The following is a 15257-nucleotide window of genomic DNA, read 5'->3' as shown; positions in this document are numbered from 1 at the left end:
AAAGTACTGTTCCAAATGCTTTAGATCCGTTGTTGTTGTTGTTGTGTTGTTTTGTGTCCTGGGTGTTTCCAACTTATGGTGACCCTAAGGCGAACCTGTCATCATGGGGGCTTTCATGGTAGGTTTCTTCAGAGGGGTTTGCCATTGCCTTCCTCTGAGGCTGAGAGAGTGTGACTTCTTGCCCAAGGATCCTTGCTTCCATTTTAAAAAGGCTATACTATACAGGATATGGAGCTCTAAGGTGCCAATTATACTTCATTTAAAATGGCTATATCGCTTTATTTAGAAAGGCTAAAAGGCTGTATTTAAATAGGCTATCTATGGTTTTATCTAGAAAGGCTGGATGCTATATTTGAAAGGGCTACATGGCTTTGCTTAGAAAGGCTAAAAGGATATATGGCATGGAGCTCTAAAATGCTTATTATACTTTATTATTACGTCCGATTTACTGTGCTGCCCGTAATCTCTCCTGAAAAGACATCCAAGAGTAGCCTGTGTTGTTTATACAGCAAAGAACAGTATTATCCAAAAAACAGTGGATACCTTTATTGGACCAAACAAAATGCACTAAATACATGCTGCAAGCTTTTGAAGCTCCACTGGCTTCCTCATCTGGCAAAGGCATTCAGGATTTTGGAGACTACTGTACTTTGCTGTAATCTCTGCTATCACAGATTAAAGGCGGCATTTCAGCGGCAGCCTGGGAAGCAACTCAAAGTACGCAAAGTGCCATGGAGATGCAATAAATTGCCAGATTAAAAACATATATATTGTTAACAAATTGACCACAGAGGAGAACGAGGTGCTGTAAAAATGTAGGGCAGTCAAGAAAGATGTAGGACGCGACCAAATAAGAGCTAAAAATACTAACATAAATATAAACCAGGCTCAAAAATGGAGGACATTTTGGAATTTCCTCCTGGAAAGAAATGTAGGACATGTCCTGGAAAAGGAGGACACCCGGTATTGTTAGTTTGGTGGCGATGAGCTTGCTTAAAATAAGAGGGAGAGTGGAGCTCTAAAGGAAGTAAAGGGAAAGGGAATTGGGTTCCCTGTTGAATAGATTTAAAATTCGCGCGCTAGAAAGTGATTGGTTGGTTCCTTTGTGACGTCTCCTGGTTGTCAGCGCTGAGTGCTCAAAGGGACTGGATTTCAAAGCCTTCCAAGCGAGTTCCTCGTTAGTATAGTGGTAAGTATCCCCGCCTGTCACGCGGGAGACCGGGGTTCGATTCCCCGACGGGGAGGCGCTCAGAACCTTTTGCAATTATTAATTAGGATCTAATTATAAAATTTTATTTGCATTTTAGGTGCTAAAAAGGCTCATAAAAATAAATATGTGGGCCTTTGCAAAAGGGCAGATCCTCATTCAGCCTACTTCATAAACACACAGACACACATCTCTCTCAGGTAAAGGACAGAGCCTCCATCTTCAGGGCAGTCTACCAGTGTGGGTCCTATTCAAAGACCTAACCCTGTTAGTGTGGAAAGTGAGGGATTTTGCAGCACCTTCGGGACTAATTGAAAGAAAGAAGTTGGCAGTATGAGTTCTCCTAGATTTACTTCTAAGTGGCAGGATCATCCAAAATCTACAAAACAGTGATACCTTTATAGGACCAACCTAAATGCACATTACACATTTAGAATGTGCATTTTGGTTGGTCCACAAAAGCTATCACTGTTTTGTGGCTTTTGGAGTCGCACTCTCTCAGCCTCAGGGGAAGGCAATGAACCAATCTTGCCAAGAAAAACCCAGGATAGTTTCATCTTGAGTAGGAAATGACTTGAAGGCACGCAGCAACAAAGGTGCAAACTGTCCTTATTCTCACTCAGATTTAATAAAAGGAAGCAATGTATAAAAGCTGCTTAGGATGCTAAAGGAAGAACCATAGAGTTGGAAGAGACCGCAAGGGCCATCCAGTCCAACCCCATTCTGCCATGCAGGAACTCTCCATCCAAGCCTGCCCACCCAAGTCTCTGTGGCGCAATCGGTTAGCGCGTTCGGCTGTTAACCGAAAGGTTGGTGGTTCGAGCCCACCCAGGGACGCCGAGGCAGTGTTTTTCCCCCTCCTGTGGCAACACATTTATATCCAAAAGTAGCATTTAAAAACTAAAAGGGAAATGGTCCAGTTTGACACTGCTTTAACTGTCATGGCTTAATGCTATGTGGGGATTGTAGCTTTCTCAGCTATCTAGTCTTCTTTGTCGGAATGCTCTGGTGCCACACTAAAGTACAATTCCCAGGATCCCACAGCATTCAGCCATGGCAGCTAATGTAGTGTCAACTGGATTATTTCTGCAGTGCAGATGCGGCCCATGTCTGAAATATGAAGGGCCAAAACCCTTGTGAGGATGACATGGAACAAGATTTGGGGACTTTTTGTAGGTTTGTGATCGCAAAAGCAGCTAATTATCTTATGAATCCTCAAAGAACGTCATATTTTATTATGTATTATTACGTATTATGTATTTTATTATATATGTATTGCGTAGTGGTTTGCGTGTTGGACTACAATTCTGGAGACCAGGGTTTGATTCCTCACTTGGCCATGAAACCCACTAGATGACCTTGGTCAAATCACATTCTCTCAGCCTCAATGGAAGGCAATGGCAAAACCCCTCTGAACAAATCTTGCCAAGAAAACCCCATGAAACCTTCTGAGGCTGAGAAAGCATGGCTTGCCCAAGGTCACAAAGTGGGTTTTCCACTCCTAACACGAATTATAATGCCCATTTTATGAGATTCACAAAGTACTAAGCAGAATTGAAGGTGGGGATGCAGCAATAGCAGTGAGGGTATTAATGCAAAATGGATTAAAAAGTGGATTAAGCAACAAAGATGGGAAAATCTCAAATACAAATCTTTCCAAGAAAAGCCTGTGAGAGGTCTGCTTTAGGGTCGCCATAAGTCAAAAATTACTTGAAGGCCCCCAACAACAATGAAGTCTTCTGCCTAGGATTCTTGTTCACCCACATTGTTTCTTTAACCACCAAAGACCCCCAAAGCTTCAAAATGGTGTACCTTGGCAGGTAAAATCTACACAAGTGACCATATGCTCTTTTGGTGCCCCCTGAAGTATGTGTTAATTCCGGCTGTGTTTTAATATCCCACTATTTAGGGGGCCATTACGCTAAGGTTGCGTCCCCACTGCATAAACAACCCAGTTTGACACCACTTTAACTGCTATGGTGCCATCCTATGGAATCCTGGGATTGGTAGTTTACTGTGGCATCAGAGCTCTCTGACAGAGAAGGCTAAATATCTCACAAAACTACAGATCCCCAAATCCCATTGCATCAAGCCAAGACAGTTCAAGTGGTGTCAAACTGGATTATTTATGCAGCGTGGATACAACCTATGCACCTTTCTCTGGACGATTTGAGAGACCTATTTGGGCTTCTCTCAAAGCCCAAATAGGTCTCTAAAGGAGAGGATATTGTCTTGCATTTTATCCTTGTGTGCCTTTCAAGTAGTCTCTGCCTCATGGTAAACCTATCAGAAGGTTTGCTTGGCAATCTGGGTTCAGAGGGGGCTTGCCTTTGCCATCATTTGAGGCTGAGAAAGTGTGACTTGCCCAAGGTCACCCAGTGGAGGGTTTCCACGATCCAGTGGGGGACATGGACTCTGATATCTATCCTTTTTTCTGGTCTGAACCTCTAACCTGAATTACAGGTATGTCATAGAGGAAAGAAATCCAGAATGCATTAACAGCTGGTGATATTATTTTCAAAACAAAAATGGGAAGGGTCCAAGAGTTTTGATGGAAGTATTTTTGTGGTGAAGTGTGGGGGGAAGCTTTACCATGGAACAGACGACTGGGAAATTTAAACGTGAAGCAAAACGTTTCCGCCCAACGTGGGGCTCGAACCCACGACCCTGAGATTAAGAGTCTCATGCTCTACCGACTGAGCTAGCCGGGCTTCCGTACTGCCCTTGCGACTCGGACAAGCCTTAATGGCCTTGGCTTAGTTTAAGTGCTGACTAAGAGTTCAACCATAAATATACATATGCTTGCGTAATTGTTCCTCAATATATATCACGGAATAGTATATGTCACAGAATAGAACATCATTTAAACTAGCCAGAGGACAGTAAACCTTATATGTCACATCACTAAAACTAGCTAGAGATAGCCTATATCTATATTTACAGATACAGATATCACATATAATTATTCGTGTGTGTGTGTGTGTGTGTGTGTGTGTGTATATATATATATATATAGAGAGAGAGAGAGAGAGAGAGAGAGATTAAGTGATCATATCTATATATCACTTAATATATATATAAATTAATTATATATATATATATCTCACATCACATCACATGTATCTATCCACAAACACACATATAAAAATCATTTAAACTGCATATATACAGAGAGAGATTAAGTGGTTATATATATATATATATCACATCACATATATCTATTCATATACAGTATATATATATATATATATATCGTTCAAGTGATTATATAGATAGATGTGATATGACATGTATAATCACGTAATCTCTCTCTCTAGTTTAAGTGATTTTATGCATACACATGGATAGATAAGGTTCACCGTCCTCTGGCTAGTTTAAGTGATGTCCTCCAATGAGACAGATAGATATATAAACACACACACACTACATACATACATTTATATGTTGTGTGTCTGTTTATCGATCTAGCACTTTAGGAACAACTACACAAGCCTATCAGTCAAACAATATAAATGGTTCAGACTTTAACATACTCTTTCGTGCCTTAGAAAACACTCAACACAAGTTAACGAGCGCCTCCACCTTCTTTGGTTTCAACGGAGCTGCAGCCTGACTTTTAAAACGGAGATTCTAAAGGCTATAATGGAAGGCGGGAGAACTGACAGAAACGTCCGACCAGAGGGAGAACTAACCACAAAGAAGCGCAGCCTCCCTTCCTTAGTATCCTTGCCTTTCAGCCAATGGGGTGTGAGTACCCGTTATTTTAAAAAAATCGAGTTAATGAGTTAATGTTAACCAATTTTCGAGATTTAAAAAATCCAGGACTGGAGATTTTAAGTGTAAATTTCCCCTTCTATTCTACCCTTTTATGATGTTGTCATGATTCTTTACCCCATTTCATTTTATGATGATAGTTCTCCTTTACAGTGACTGCTCCTCTCCCCTTTCCAGCTTCAATGCCTCCTTTATGACTACAAACTAAATCCCAATTACTTGTAACAGAGGCCCATCTAGCCACTATATACTAAGAGAAAGACAGGTCTGTTTAACTCCAAGGGCTTCTGTTGTGTAAATGTGAGGCAGCTCTTTAGTTGAGGAAGTGGGTGGCTCTTAAAAGAGCCTTTGGGTCTTTAGGTTCTGAGGCCTAGAAGCCAAGGAGGGAAGGCGCCGCCTACTTGGAGCTGGTGTACTTGGTGACGGCCTTGGTGCCCTCGGAGACGGCGTGTTTGGCCAGCTCTCCCGGCAAAAGGAGCCTGACTGCGGTCTGGATCTCCCTGGAGGTGATGGTAGAGCGCTTGTTATAATGGGCCAAGCGGGAGGCCTCCGCAGCGATGCGCTCGAAGATGTCGTTGACGAAGGAGTTCATGATGCTCATGGCCTTTGAGGAGATGCCGGTGTCCGGATGGACCTGCTTCAGCACCTTATAGACATAGATGGAATAGCTCTCCTTCCTGCTCTTCTTGCGCTTCTTGTCGCCCTTCTTCTGGGTCTTAGTGATGGCCTTCTTGGAGCCCTTCTTGGGCGCAGGAGCGGACTTCGCTGGCTCAGGCATCTTCGCACAAACTAGCTCTCTCGACTCTGTCAGAGAAAACACTGCCGCTCCGGCTCGCAGGCGCCCGTATTTATAGGCCGCGTATGGTAATGAGGGCTCCGAGGCTCGACGTTCTGATTGGTCAGCGGCGCCTTGCGTCATAGTTCCCGGTTCGAGCTATGCAAATCGCTAGGATTCAAACCTTGGAATGCTATTGGTCCCCGCGCGCCTAGGAATGCCTCCTCCTATTGGCTAATCAGGTTCACGCGATCAAGGCTTCTCAAATTAACCTTTGCGTTGCCAAGAAGACGCAGAGGCAAAGAAAGAAAGTAGATTAGTTTACCTTAAAGAAGATTCTACTCAATATATATATATATTATTTATACAAAACGTTTATTTTAAATATATTTATAAAGATATATTTCATATCTCTATATATATATATCTTTATATATTTGTAAAGATGTGTTTTTATATTTATATAAAATATATCTTTAGAAATATATATATATATATATATATATATACACACACAAATATTTGTTTTAAAATATTTTTAAAAATATGCATTTTAAATATCTTTCTAAAGATATATTTTATATATCTATATATTTGTAAAGATATATTTTTATATTTATAGAAAATATATCTTCAGAAATTTATAGATAGATAGATAGATAGAAATATATTAAAGCAAATATTTTATATAATTAATATATATACTGAGTAGAATCTTCTTTACATATATATATATATATATACATATCTTTATATCATTAGAAATATACATATATATCTTTATATATATATATATATTACTTGAATATATTTATATATTATTTAGAAATATATATATGAAGATAAACATATATATATATATATATATATATATATACACACACACACACATATACACACTATATATATTAGAATATGTGAGAAACATAAACATGAGGGAAACATTTTCTTTGCAAATACTGTATTTGCCTCTTTTCCAAGTTGTTGCTGGCTGAAATAAGTAAGATTATTATTATTATTATTATTATTATTTATATAATAGCACTGTAGATTTGCACAAATATACAGAAATTAATATAAATAAAGGTTTAATAAGTAACATAGAAATAATGCACTCTGACACCAGTTTAAGTGCTGCAGTCCCCTCCTATGGCATACCTGGGATTTGTAGTTTCCTCTGCCAAAGAGCGCCTGCACCTGAGAAAACTACAGATCCCAGGATTCTGTGGGAGGGAGCCAGGGCAGTTAAAGTGGAGCCAAACTGCGTTATTTCTAGTATAGATGCATCCCCTGGAGACCAAGGTTTGAATCCCTACTCAGCCATGGAAACTGACTGGGTGACTTTGAATGAGTAACACTCTCTCAGCCTCAGAGGAAGGCAAGAAGAAACCTCCTTTGAATGAGAAAGGCCCCTGATAGATTAGCATAACGGTTGTCGTAAGTAAGGAGTAATTTGGGAGGCACACACAACAAATGGACGAAGAACAGATCTATTTATTTAAGGATGGGTCCAACAAGGAAATGCAGCAGACCCCATGGACACACACACACACACACACACACACACACACACACATATATAGGTAGCATCCGGGTGTTTTAGGCTTTTCTTCCGGGTCTGCCTCCCCCCCCCCTTTTTTTTTTGTGATGCTAAAATACCAACTCCTGCAGACAAAAACAAACATTATTTCCTTATCGGTGTGCTTCCCCCTTTTATCTTATTTTTTAAAAATATCTTTATATATGTATGCATATAGAGAGATATAGATATACAGTATAGATATATTTTAGGGTTGGTGCATTTTGCAATCATCTCTAGCAACCCTATTTAGAATAATATTTCCCTTTAAGGTGGTGGAAAAGGTTTTTATTGTGTCTTTTCCTTTCCTGCTGCTGCTGGATTTCCATCTTGCAAGGGTAAGTTGTGTTTCCTTTTTAAAGCCATGAAAGGTAACTATGTCTCTTTTTTAAAAGCCATACAACAAAGTATCCAGTGCTTTATTTCTCCCAGATCTGACCTATATATATATATTTATGAAAAGGCTTTTATGCCCCCCCCCTCAAAGAAAGTTCATTTTGCTTCAGAGGGAGAGAGATTATTTTCATCCTCCTTTTATTTTTGTATATCATTTGCAACTAACATTTTATGCCAAAGCCTACCTAACAGGGTTGTTGTGAAGTTCACTCATGATATGTATCAAAAGCCCACCAAACAGTGGCGGGTTGCAGACCGCCATTTAGTACGTAATGAATACATACTAGGGTTAGGAAGGGGCGGTGCTTCCACACCCCCTAACCCTAGTACGTATTCTGTACGTACAATATGGCGGCGGCCGTTCCACACGGCCGCCGCCATATTTACGTATCGGACGCTGTGCGTCCACACGTGTCACGGCGTCTATGACGTCGCGAGTCCGCCCCTGGCGCCTCGTGACATCATAGAGGCGCCGCTTAAAGAAGCTCCATTTTGGAGCTTCTTTTTTGCTCCGTAACGGAGCTGCGCGGTTTAGCTGCAGCGGCTCCCTTATGGAGCAAACAGTGGCGGCGGCAGACCACCTCAAAGCGGCGGTCTATAACCCGCCAGTGATACCTTTATGGGAACAACCAAAATGCACAATATACCTGTTGCAAGCTTTTGTGCATTTTGGTTGGCCCCTGTTTGGTGTGTTTTTGATGTTATTGGATTTGCTATATGACCAGCACAGCTTCCGCTGGATGTTTTCATGTTATGTATATGAACCTATCTACCAAGTGTCCTGTTTTGGAAAGGACAGTCCCCATTTAATCCTACGCTATCCCACTTTTCAACTGTGTTTACAATGCCCCAGTTTCACTATCCTCCTCCTGACTTCTCCCTTTGTCCTCAGTTTATTTCAGTTGCTGCAAACTGAATACAAAAAGGAATTTGTATTCAGTTCAGCAGGAAATGAAGAACAGAAAGGGAGAAGTTCTTGACCTCCCAGTTGTGTTGTTGTTGTGTGCCTTCAAGTCATTTCCATTTTATGGCAAACCTAAAACAAGAAGCAAGCCTATCACAGGAGTTTCTTGGCAAAATTTATTCAGAGATTGTTGCTTTTTTGCCAGTGCTTCCCCTTGAGACTGAGAGAGCGTGATTTGCCTAAAGTCACCCAGTGGGTTTCCATGGCCAAACAGCGATTCAAACTCTGCTGTCCATAGTCCAACGCTGAAACCACTACCCCATGCTGACCCTTCCCAGAATCCCAGTAGACTCAGGTAACAGCAAACTGTTGCATCTTCTCCTAGTTTCTGGGTCCTTCCTCTTTAATAACTACAGTGGTCCCTCCACATTCTCTGGGGTTAGCAGTGAAGGACCCTTGTGAATGTGGAAAAACTGTGAATAAGAAAAAACGATTCCTTTTTACCCAGAGAACACCTCCCTAGGAATCCCCAGATTCCTCCAGTGCAACTCTATGCTCAACACCTGCCAGAAGTTGATCATAGCACTATGCTGGAGTACCTACAATTGCCTGGAGAAGTGTTTTCTCTAGGAATGGCTAGGTTCTCCAGAACAACTGTATGGTCAACTTCTGGCAGAGTTGCGCTGGAGGACCTGGAGATTACTAGAGAGAAGATATTAATCAAAATCTCAAATGATCAAATCTGCAAAAGTCAAAGCCTCAGATGCGGAGGGATGACTGCATAGCCATCTTGGTCAGATTCTGATATTGCTTGGCCATACATGCACTATTATTTATCTGTGAAATGTTGGAGGGTATGTGTGAAAGGGTCTTAAGGGTTTTTTAAAAGCAGCACTCCTGCATTTAAAAAATTTAAAACATTTTAAAAACCTTAAAACTTTATATATATATATATATATATATATATATATATATTAAAATTAAAAAGCAACTCCTGCATCCACTTTATGCCCTATGTCCAACTAAAGTTGATCAATGTGGATTTAGCTGTATGTTGCCTCTCCCATTCTCCAATTTATTCAGTGAAGAGCTGATAGTACTGTATTCAGAGCAAAATAATTTGGAGGAATGTGGTTTTAAAAAATCTTAAAATTCTTTCACATATTTAATATGGATAACATTTATAACAGTGTGGTAAGGTACATTCATAGAATTATAGAATTAAGGCTCTCTTCTCTCCATTATACATAGGGAGAGGACTATACCACCTTTCTTGGGTAAAAGACCCAAGGTGGATTATCTTTGGTATAGGCTCAACCCAGGGCTGTTGCCTCATTGCATATTAATGGAGTTTGATAACCACTTTAACTGTCTTGGTTCCATCCTATGGAATCCTGGGATTTGTTGGGGCACCAAAACTCTATGACAGAGAAAGCTAAATATCTCAGAAAACTACAAATCTCCATTCCATCACATGAATGTGCTATTTGCAGATGGGATGTCATTACCTCTTTCTTCCAAGATAGAAATGAACAAATGTTTGAGCCAATTAGTTTAATTGCTTTCCTATATTCCGGGTAAAATAATGACCTAACATCAACTCGTGGGATGATAGCACCCCAAAATGTGGAGAACAGAACTTAGTGGCAAATGTTATTGGGCACAAATGATCCATAATGTTGATTTATAGGAATAAAATCATTCACATTCTCTTCTCTCCTTTGCCCCCAGCCTCCATTTTCTACTCACTAAGAAATTTTGGAAGCTATCATCCAAAACCAGAAGTTCTCCAATCTCTGGTTTATTATTATTGGTCCAGGCCTCAGAGGGAGAGACGAACCACTGGACCTCATCCCCTTTCCCTCCGCCATTCCCTTCTCCTTTTGTTTCGTGTCTTTTAAATTGTAAGCCTGAGGGCAGGGAACTGTCTGATTAAAAACAATAATTGTAAGCCACTCTGAGAGCCATTAGGGCTGAAGGGAGGGGTATAAATACCATAACTAACTAACTAACTAAATAAATAAATAATATAATATAATATAATATAATAATATTGTGGTCTTAGTAAACCCTTTGATTCAAAAACTTAGCCTGCCATTCTTTCATTGTGAAACACCATGTTGATTACATGGACAGTATATCATTAGTTCTGGACAAATTGACAAAACTTATTTAACTGAAACTGGCATAGATCAGATCCCAGCGGAACAATTACATAAAAAGGCAGTCATTGGAATGAGCCATATTATTTTACATTATTCCCATGAACTTGAATCATGAATGGTCCCAAATTCTGGTCAGTAACATCTGGTAGCCAGTGGAGCATAGTAAGTGTTGGACTACAACTCTGGAGACCAGGATTTGATTTTTGCTTGGCCATGAAGCCCGCGGCGGGTGACCTTGGGCAAGTCACAGTCTCTCAGCCTCAGGATAAGGCAATGGCAAGCCTCCTCTGAACAAATCTTGCCAGGAAAACTGGCAAGGGTCTCCATAAGTCAGAAACATCTTGAAGGCACACACACACACACACACACACACACTACATCTGGTAGATTGTGAAAGTGAGAGATAATAAGAGCAGTATTTGGGTTTTTTAAAAATCAAAGTCAAAGCTGCTGGGGGAAAATAAAATGAGGCCTCTTATTTTCTATGCCTTTCCCCATTACAGGTCTCCGTCATCATGATGCCAAAGCGCAGCCGGGGAAAACGAGGCCACTTTGCCACTTTCCACAGGACATCTATGGCCATCCACAATCAAGAACCTCATGTTCCAAATGATGTACAGGACAGTTCCATTTCCCAGGAGGCCATGCCCATGACTGCCAGCCCCACCGCATCACAACAACTGGTGATGAAGGAGGAGGAACCCTCTCAGTCAGCAGTGCATGACCTATTTTCCTACCTGAAGGAGAAGGAAGAAGACGAGGAGGAAGATACCATGGAGGCAGAGGTCTACTTGCCTACTACAATGTCTGCCCAGATGGTGAGAAAACAGCCCTGTCATTCGGAGGTACATGAGGTGCTCTCCTACTTGAAGGAGGAGGAAGAGGAGAAGGTTCCCGATATAGGATTGCTTTTTCCACCAAATAGTCACCCACCTCCAGCCACCCCTTCACCTCCCTCACCTTACATCCCTCCAGCTACTATGGGCAGAGCTGTTCACCCAACAGGCATTGAGATGCTGCATTTCTTTAGCCCTTTGTCTCATGCCCCAGCCTTTTCCTCACATTGGAAGCGGGGACGTGAGCGGGAAATGTTGGCAGAGTCCATCCCACCCGCTGGGCCCAAGAAGACCACATCGGCAGTCTGGGATTACTTCACACTGGACCCACGGGAGCCCTGCGTGGCCGTCTGCAGCACGTGTCAGAAGCGGGTGAGGCGAGGTAAGGATGGTGGCACCCGCCCAGGCACAACGGCTCTCCACAAACACTTGAAAGTTCACCACAGTCTTCATTTGCCTGGAGTTGCTGTGGTGCCTCCATCAACTCTGATACCCCTGAAGGAGAGGCCACATAGGTCTCCCATGGTGATCCCAGAACCAGTCACCCCAGCCTTCCAGCTGGTGCGTCAGGAGCGGAACCAGCCCCCCTACCCTCCCACACATCCAATGGCTCTCCAGCTGGCTTCAGATACAGCCTGGATGCTGGCAGTGGATATGCATCCCCTCTCCTATGTAGACAATGAAGGCTTTCGGCGGTTGATGGCCACTGCCCAGCCCCGTTGGAAGATCCCAAGCCGGACCTTCTTCGCCACGAGAGCTGTTCCCGAGTTGACCAAGGTGGTGTCCAGAGCCGTTCGCCAAGTTGTGGCCTGTAGTGTGGGCCGCACAGTCCATGTTGCCATTGACATCTGGGATGGTGGGCAGAGGGCCACCTACATGTCTGTGACAGGGCACTGGGTGGCCGAATTCAGTGGTGCTCTGTCCCGGAAGCATGCCACCCTGTCTGTATGCACCTTTGAGGGGCCTTGCTCTCCAGATGACATCTGCCACAAACTGCAGGAAGTCCTGCAGGATTGGTTGTACGATTTGAAGACCGGAGGAGTGGTCTTGGACAATGGAGCCATTGCAGCCAAGGCTGTGCGGGAGATGTGCCTCAAATGTGTCCCTTGCCTGGCCCGCTGCCTGAAGCTGGTGGTCAAAGCCTTTTTGGACACTGATGCTCAGGTTGGACGGCTCCTAAAATTATCAAGGAGGATCTGCAATCATTACAACCACTCTGCTGCTGTCCGCCATCGCCTACTGCAAGTGCAAGCCAACTTGGGCTTACACCGGTCCATGAGGCAGGAGGCCCGGGCTAGGTCAAACTCTACCTTACAGATGCTGGAGCACCTCTACTGGCAACGGCAAGCCATCAGCACCATGTTGGATGAGGAGGACAATGACTATGACAGTGGCTCCCATCTACACTTGACTCCTGCAGACTGGAAGCTGGTGAAGTGCTTGATGGAGATCCTCAAGCCCTTTGAAGATGCCACCATGCTGGTTACCCGGCCTGATGCCACCCTCTGCCAGGCACTTCCTCTCTTGTGGTTCTTGGAGGAACAGCTCCGGACTTTGAGGACCAGATACTACCAGGAGAACAACAACATGGCTGCCCATCTTACCACCCAGGCCCTGGATTGCCTAGAGGCTGACCCCCAGCTGAGAGAAGTGAGGTACAGTATGGTCATTCGGGCAGCTGCTTTCTTTGACCCCCGCTTCAGAGACATAACCACCATGAAGTTGGGCAGTACTGATGTAAGCGAGGCAGCCATGTTAAAGGAGCACATCCTTGGCTTGGCAACAAGGGCCTATGTACCACCAGGACCAGATGCTGAATTTTCGCCGGTTGGCCACTCCGCCCCGCAACTGTCCAGCAGTTCTAGCAACCCCACTGGCTCAGCTGCATGGCAGTTCACCATGAAACGCTGGAGGGCAATTACCAAAAGCAACCCAACCACGGGTCTGGCTACCGAAGGGGGAGCTGCTGTGGCCCTCCGCGAACTAGAGGAATATCTTCACGACAGTGTGGACCACATTGGAGAGAATGCTGATCCAATGTTGTATTGGCAAGGAAAGATGGGGGTTTGGCCAACTCTTTTCAAGGTTGCTGTGTTTTATTTTGGGTGCCCACCGACATCAGCATCCTCCAATGACCTTTCCTTCATTGCTGCTTCATTGGCAGCAGGAGACCATCCCAAGAACCTCTCCCCAGCCAATGTGAAGATGTTTGCCTTCATCCGGAAGAACCGCCACCTCATCCCTCAAGACTGGAGACTCTTGCTTGGTGACCTCTCTTCCTCTCAGAACATGATGGGTCCCAGGGAAGACTTGGATACGGAAGAGGAGGAGGATCTACTGAGAGCAGATGGTGAACAGGAGGAGGAGTGAGAAACTGAACAGCCTGAAAACTGTTGCTGGTCAGAAGATGGCTGACTTGTACATAGCTGCTTGGAGGGAGGAAATCATGGTTTTTTTTTTTCTGGAGGAAGTGAGAGAGAGGGCAAGAGAGGCTGATGCAGTTTTGTCCATTGTTGGGCTTAAACATGCCTCCCATTTTCACAAGGACATTCTTGACCAGCGAAAGAAGGGAGACATTTTACAGATTCCCAAAGGGATCTTGTAGCACCTTCGAGACTAACTGAAAGAAAGAAGCTGGTAGCATGAGCTTTCATAGACTTGAGCCTACATAATTTATGTAGAGATGTAATAAATTGCTAGGTTTTCTGATGCTATTTAAAAAATGGAGTGGGAATTCTGACCTGAAGGTGCTGTTGGATTATAATTCCCTGCAGTCCTAACCAGCACATTCTTCAATTATGAGGAACGCAGTGAATTGCAATCCAGCAATTCTGAGAGGGTTGCTACATTCCTATCTTTAGGTAAAAAAGTTATGTTATATGGACCTGGAAAGTGTTTAATCGTCCATTGTTTTTACTGGCACACTGAGGCTTCAAGGGAAGCTCAGGCTCTTCTGCAAAAACAGTAGCCAATTACTGTCACAGAGCTGACAAAGGCAAGGTTGACCCAAGATGTTTTGCTGCCTGAGGGTCTCTACTCCACTCCTTCAAGGTATGCAGTATCTAAAGCTCAGCTAAGTTTTTCCAACCTTGGCAGCAGAAATACAACAAAAAAGAAATAAGTAGCCCTCTTATCTTAGGACCAGCTGATAAATAATTCTTGGTCTATGGGGTGGTCACAGTTTCATCAAATTAGTATTGTCATTATTTTTGTTGTTGTTGTTATGTAGAATATTGACACTGTCTCTAGAAATGGTGCTAATAAAAAGAAATAAATGTCTGAAGTAAATAGCATGGCTTTAACTGGGCATTTTGAAACTTTTCCTTAAATACCTCTATTCCGTCTGCTGTTCTGAGCCATTGATGTTGTACAACCCCAGAGTAAAACAAGCAACTTCAATAAAGCATTCCTAAGAACAAACACTTGCATATGTCTTTATGCCTTGACTTTAAGGTCAAGACAGCCCAGGAATGGTGTGACTTTAAGGCCTTTCTCACAGTCCCTTATGATCTTTGTAACATCTCTCCTGATGAAGAGGTCAGAAGATCTTGAATGTTTGCACACTTTTAAAATACCTTTTGAGCTTGCCTAATAAAGGAATTGATATTTTTGCTTGACCCA

General features: G+C 42.9%; 2 protein-coding genes and 3 non-coding genes across 5 annotated transcripts; 3 read left to right on the top strand and 2 right to left on the bottom strand.

Annotated features, from left to right (window-relative positions):
• The first annotated feature begins 1172 nt into the window (after window positions 1-1172).
• On the top strand, window positions 1173-1244 carry TRNAD-GUC (transfer RNA aspartic acid (anticodon GUC)). Its single transcript has one exon. It is a non-coding gene; the product is annotated as a tRNA-Asp (tRNA).
• A 726-nt stretch (window positions 1245-1970) lies between these two features.
• On the top strand, window positions 1971-2044 carry TRNAN-GUU (transfer RNA asparagine (anticodon GUU)). The gene has a single exon. It is a non-coding gene; the product is annotated as a tRNA-Asn (tRNA).
• A 1801-nt stretch (window positions 2045-3845) lies between these two features.
• On the bottom strand, window positions 3846-3918 carry TRNAK-CUU (transfer RNA lysine (anticodon CUU)). The gene has a single exon. It is a non-coding gene; the product is annotated as a tRNA-Lys (tRNA).
• Window positions 3919-5094: 1176 nt separating this feature from the next.
• LOC149304111 (histone H2B 1/2/3/4/6-like) lies at window positions 5095-5778 on the bottom strand. The gene has a single exon (XM_089480178.1). The coding sequence runs from the start codon at window positions 5757-5759 to the stop codon at window positions 5379-5381; it is 381 nt and encodes a 126-aa protein (XP_089336304.1). The 5' UTR covers window positions 5760-5778; the 3' UTR covers window positions 5095-5378.
• Window positions 5779-7037: 1259 nt separating this feature from the next.
• Window positions 7038-14090, top strand: LOC149304110 (zinc finger BED domain-containing protein 6-like). Its single transcript, XM_089479674.1, has 3 exons — window positions 7038-7058; window positions 7608-7673; window positions 11304-14090. Exons 1-3 carry the CDS (start codon window positions 7038-7040, stop codon window positions 14004-14006), a joined length of 2790 nt encoding a protein of 929 aa, XP_089335800.1. The 3' UTR covers window positions 14007-14090.
• The last annotated feature ends 1167 nt before the right edge of the window (window positions 14091-15257 follow it).

Source organism: Sceloporus occidentalis, unplaced genomic scaffold (genome assembly GCF_023333645.1).
Source record: "Sceloporus occidentalis isolate IW3139 unplaced genomic scaffold, rSceOcc1.0.p SCAF_14, whole genome shotgun sequence".
Taxonomy (NCBI): domain Eukaryota; kingdom Metazoa; phylum Chordata; class Lepidosauria; order Squamata; family Phrynosomatidae; genus Sceloporus; species Sceloporus occidentalis.
This window is presented reverse-complemented; position numbering and strand designations above follow the sequence as displayed.

Bases quoted from the DNA above. Each gene is read 5' to 3' on its own strand.
- LOC149304111 (XM_089480178.1), bottom strand. From the start codon at position 5,759: ATGCCTGAGCCAGCGAAGTCCGCTCCTGCGCCCAAGAAGGGCTCCAAG.
- LOC149304110 (XM_089479674.1), top strand. From the start codon at position 7,038: ATGCATCCCCTGGAGACCAAG. The intron at 7,059-7,607 runs GTTTGAATCCCT...TTTCCCTTTAAG, and splicing joins TGCATCCCCTGGAGACCAAG to GTGGTGGAAAAGGTTTTTAT. The intron at 7,674-11,303 runs GTAAGTTGTGTT...TCCCCATTACAG, and splicing joins TGGATTTCCATCTTGCAAGG to GTCTCCGTCATCATGATGCC.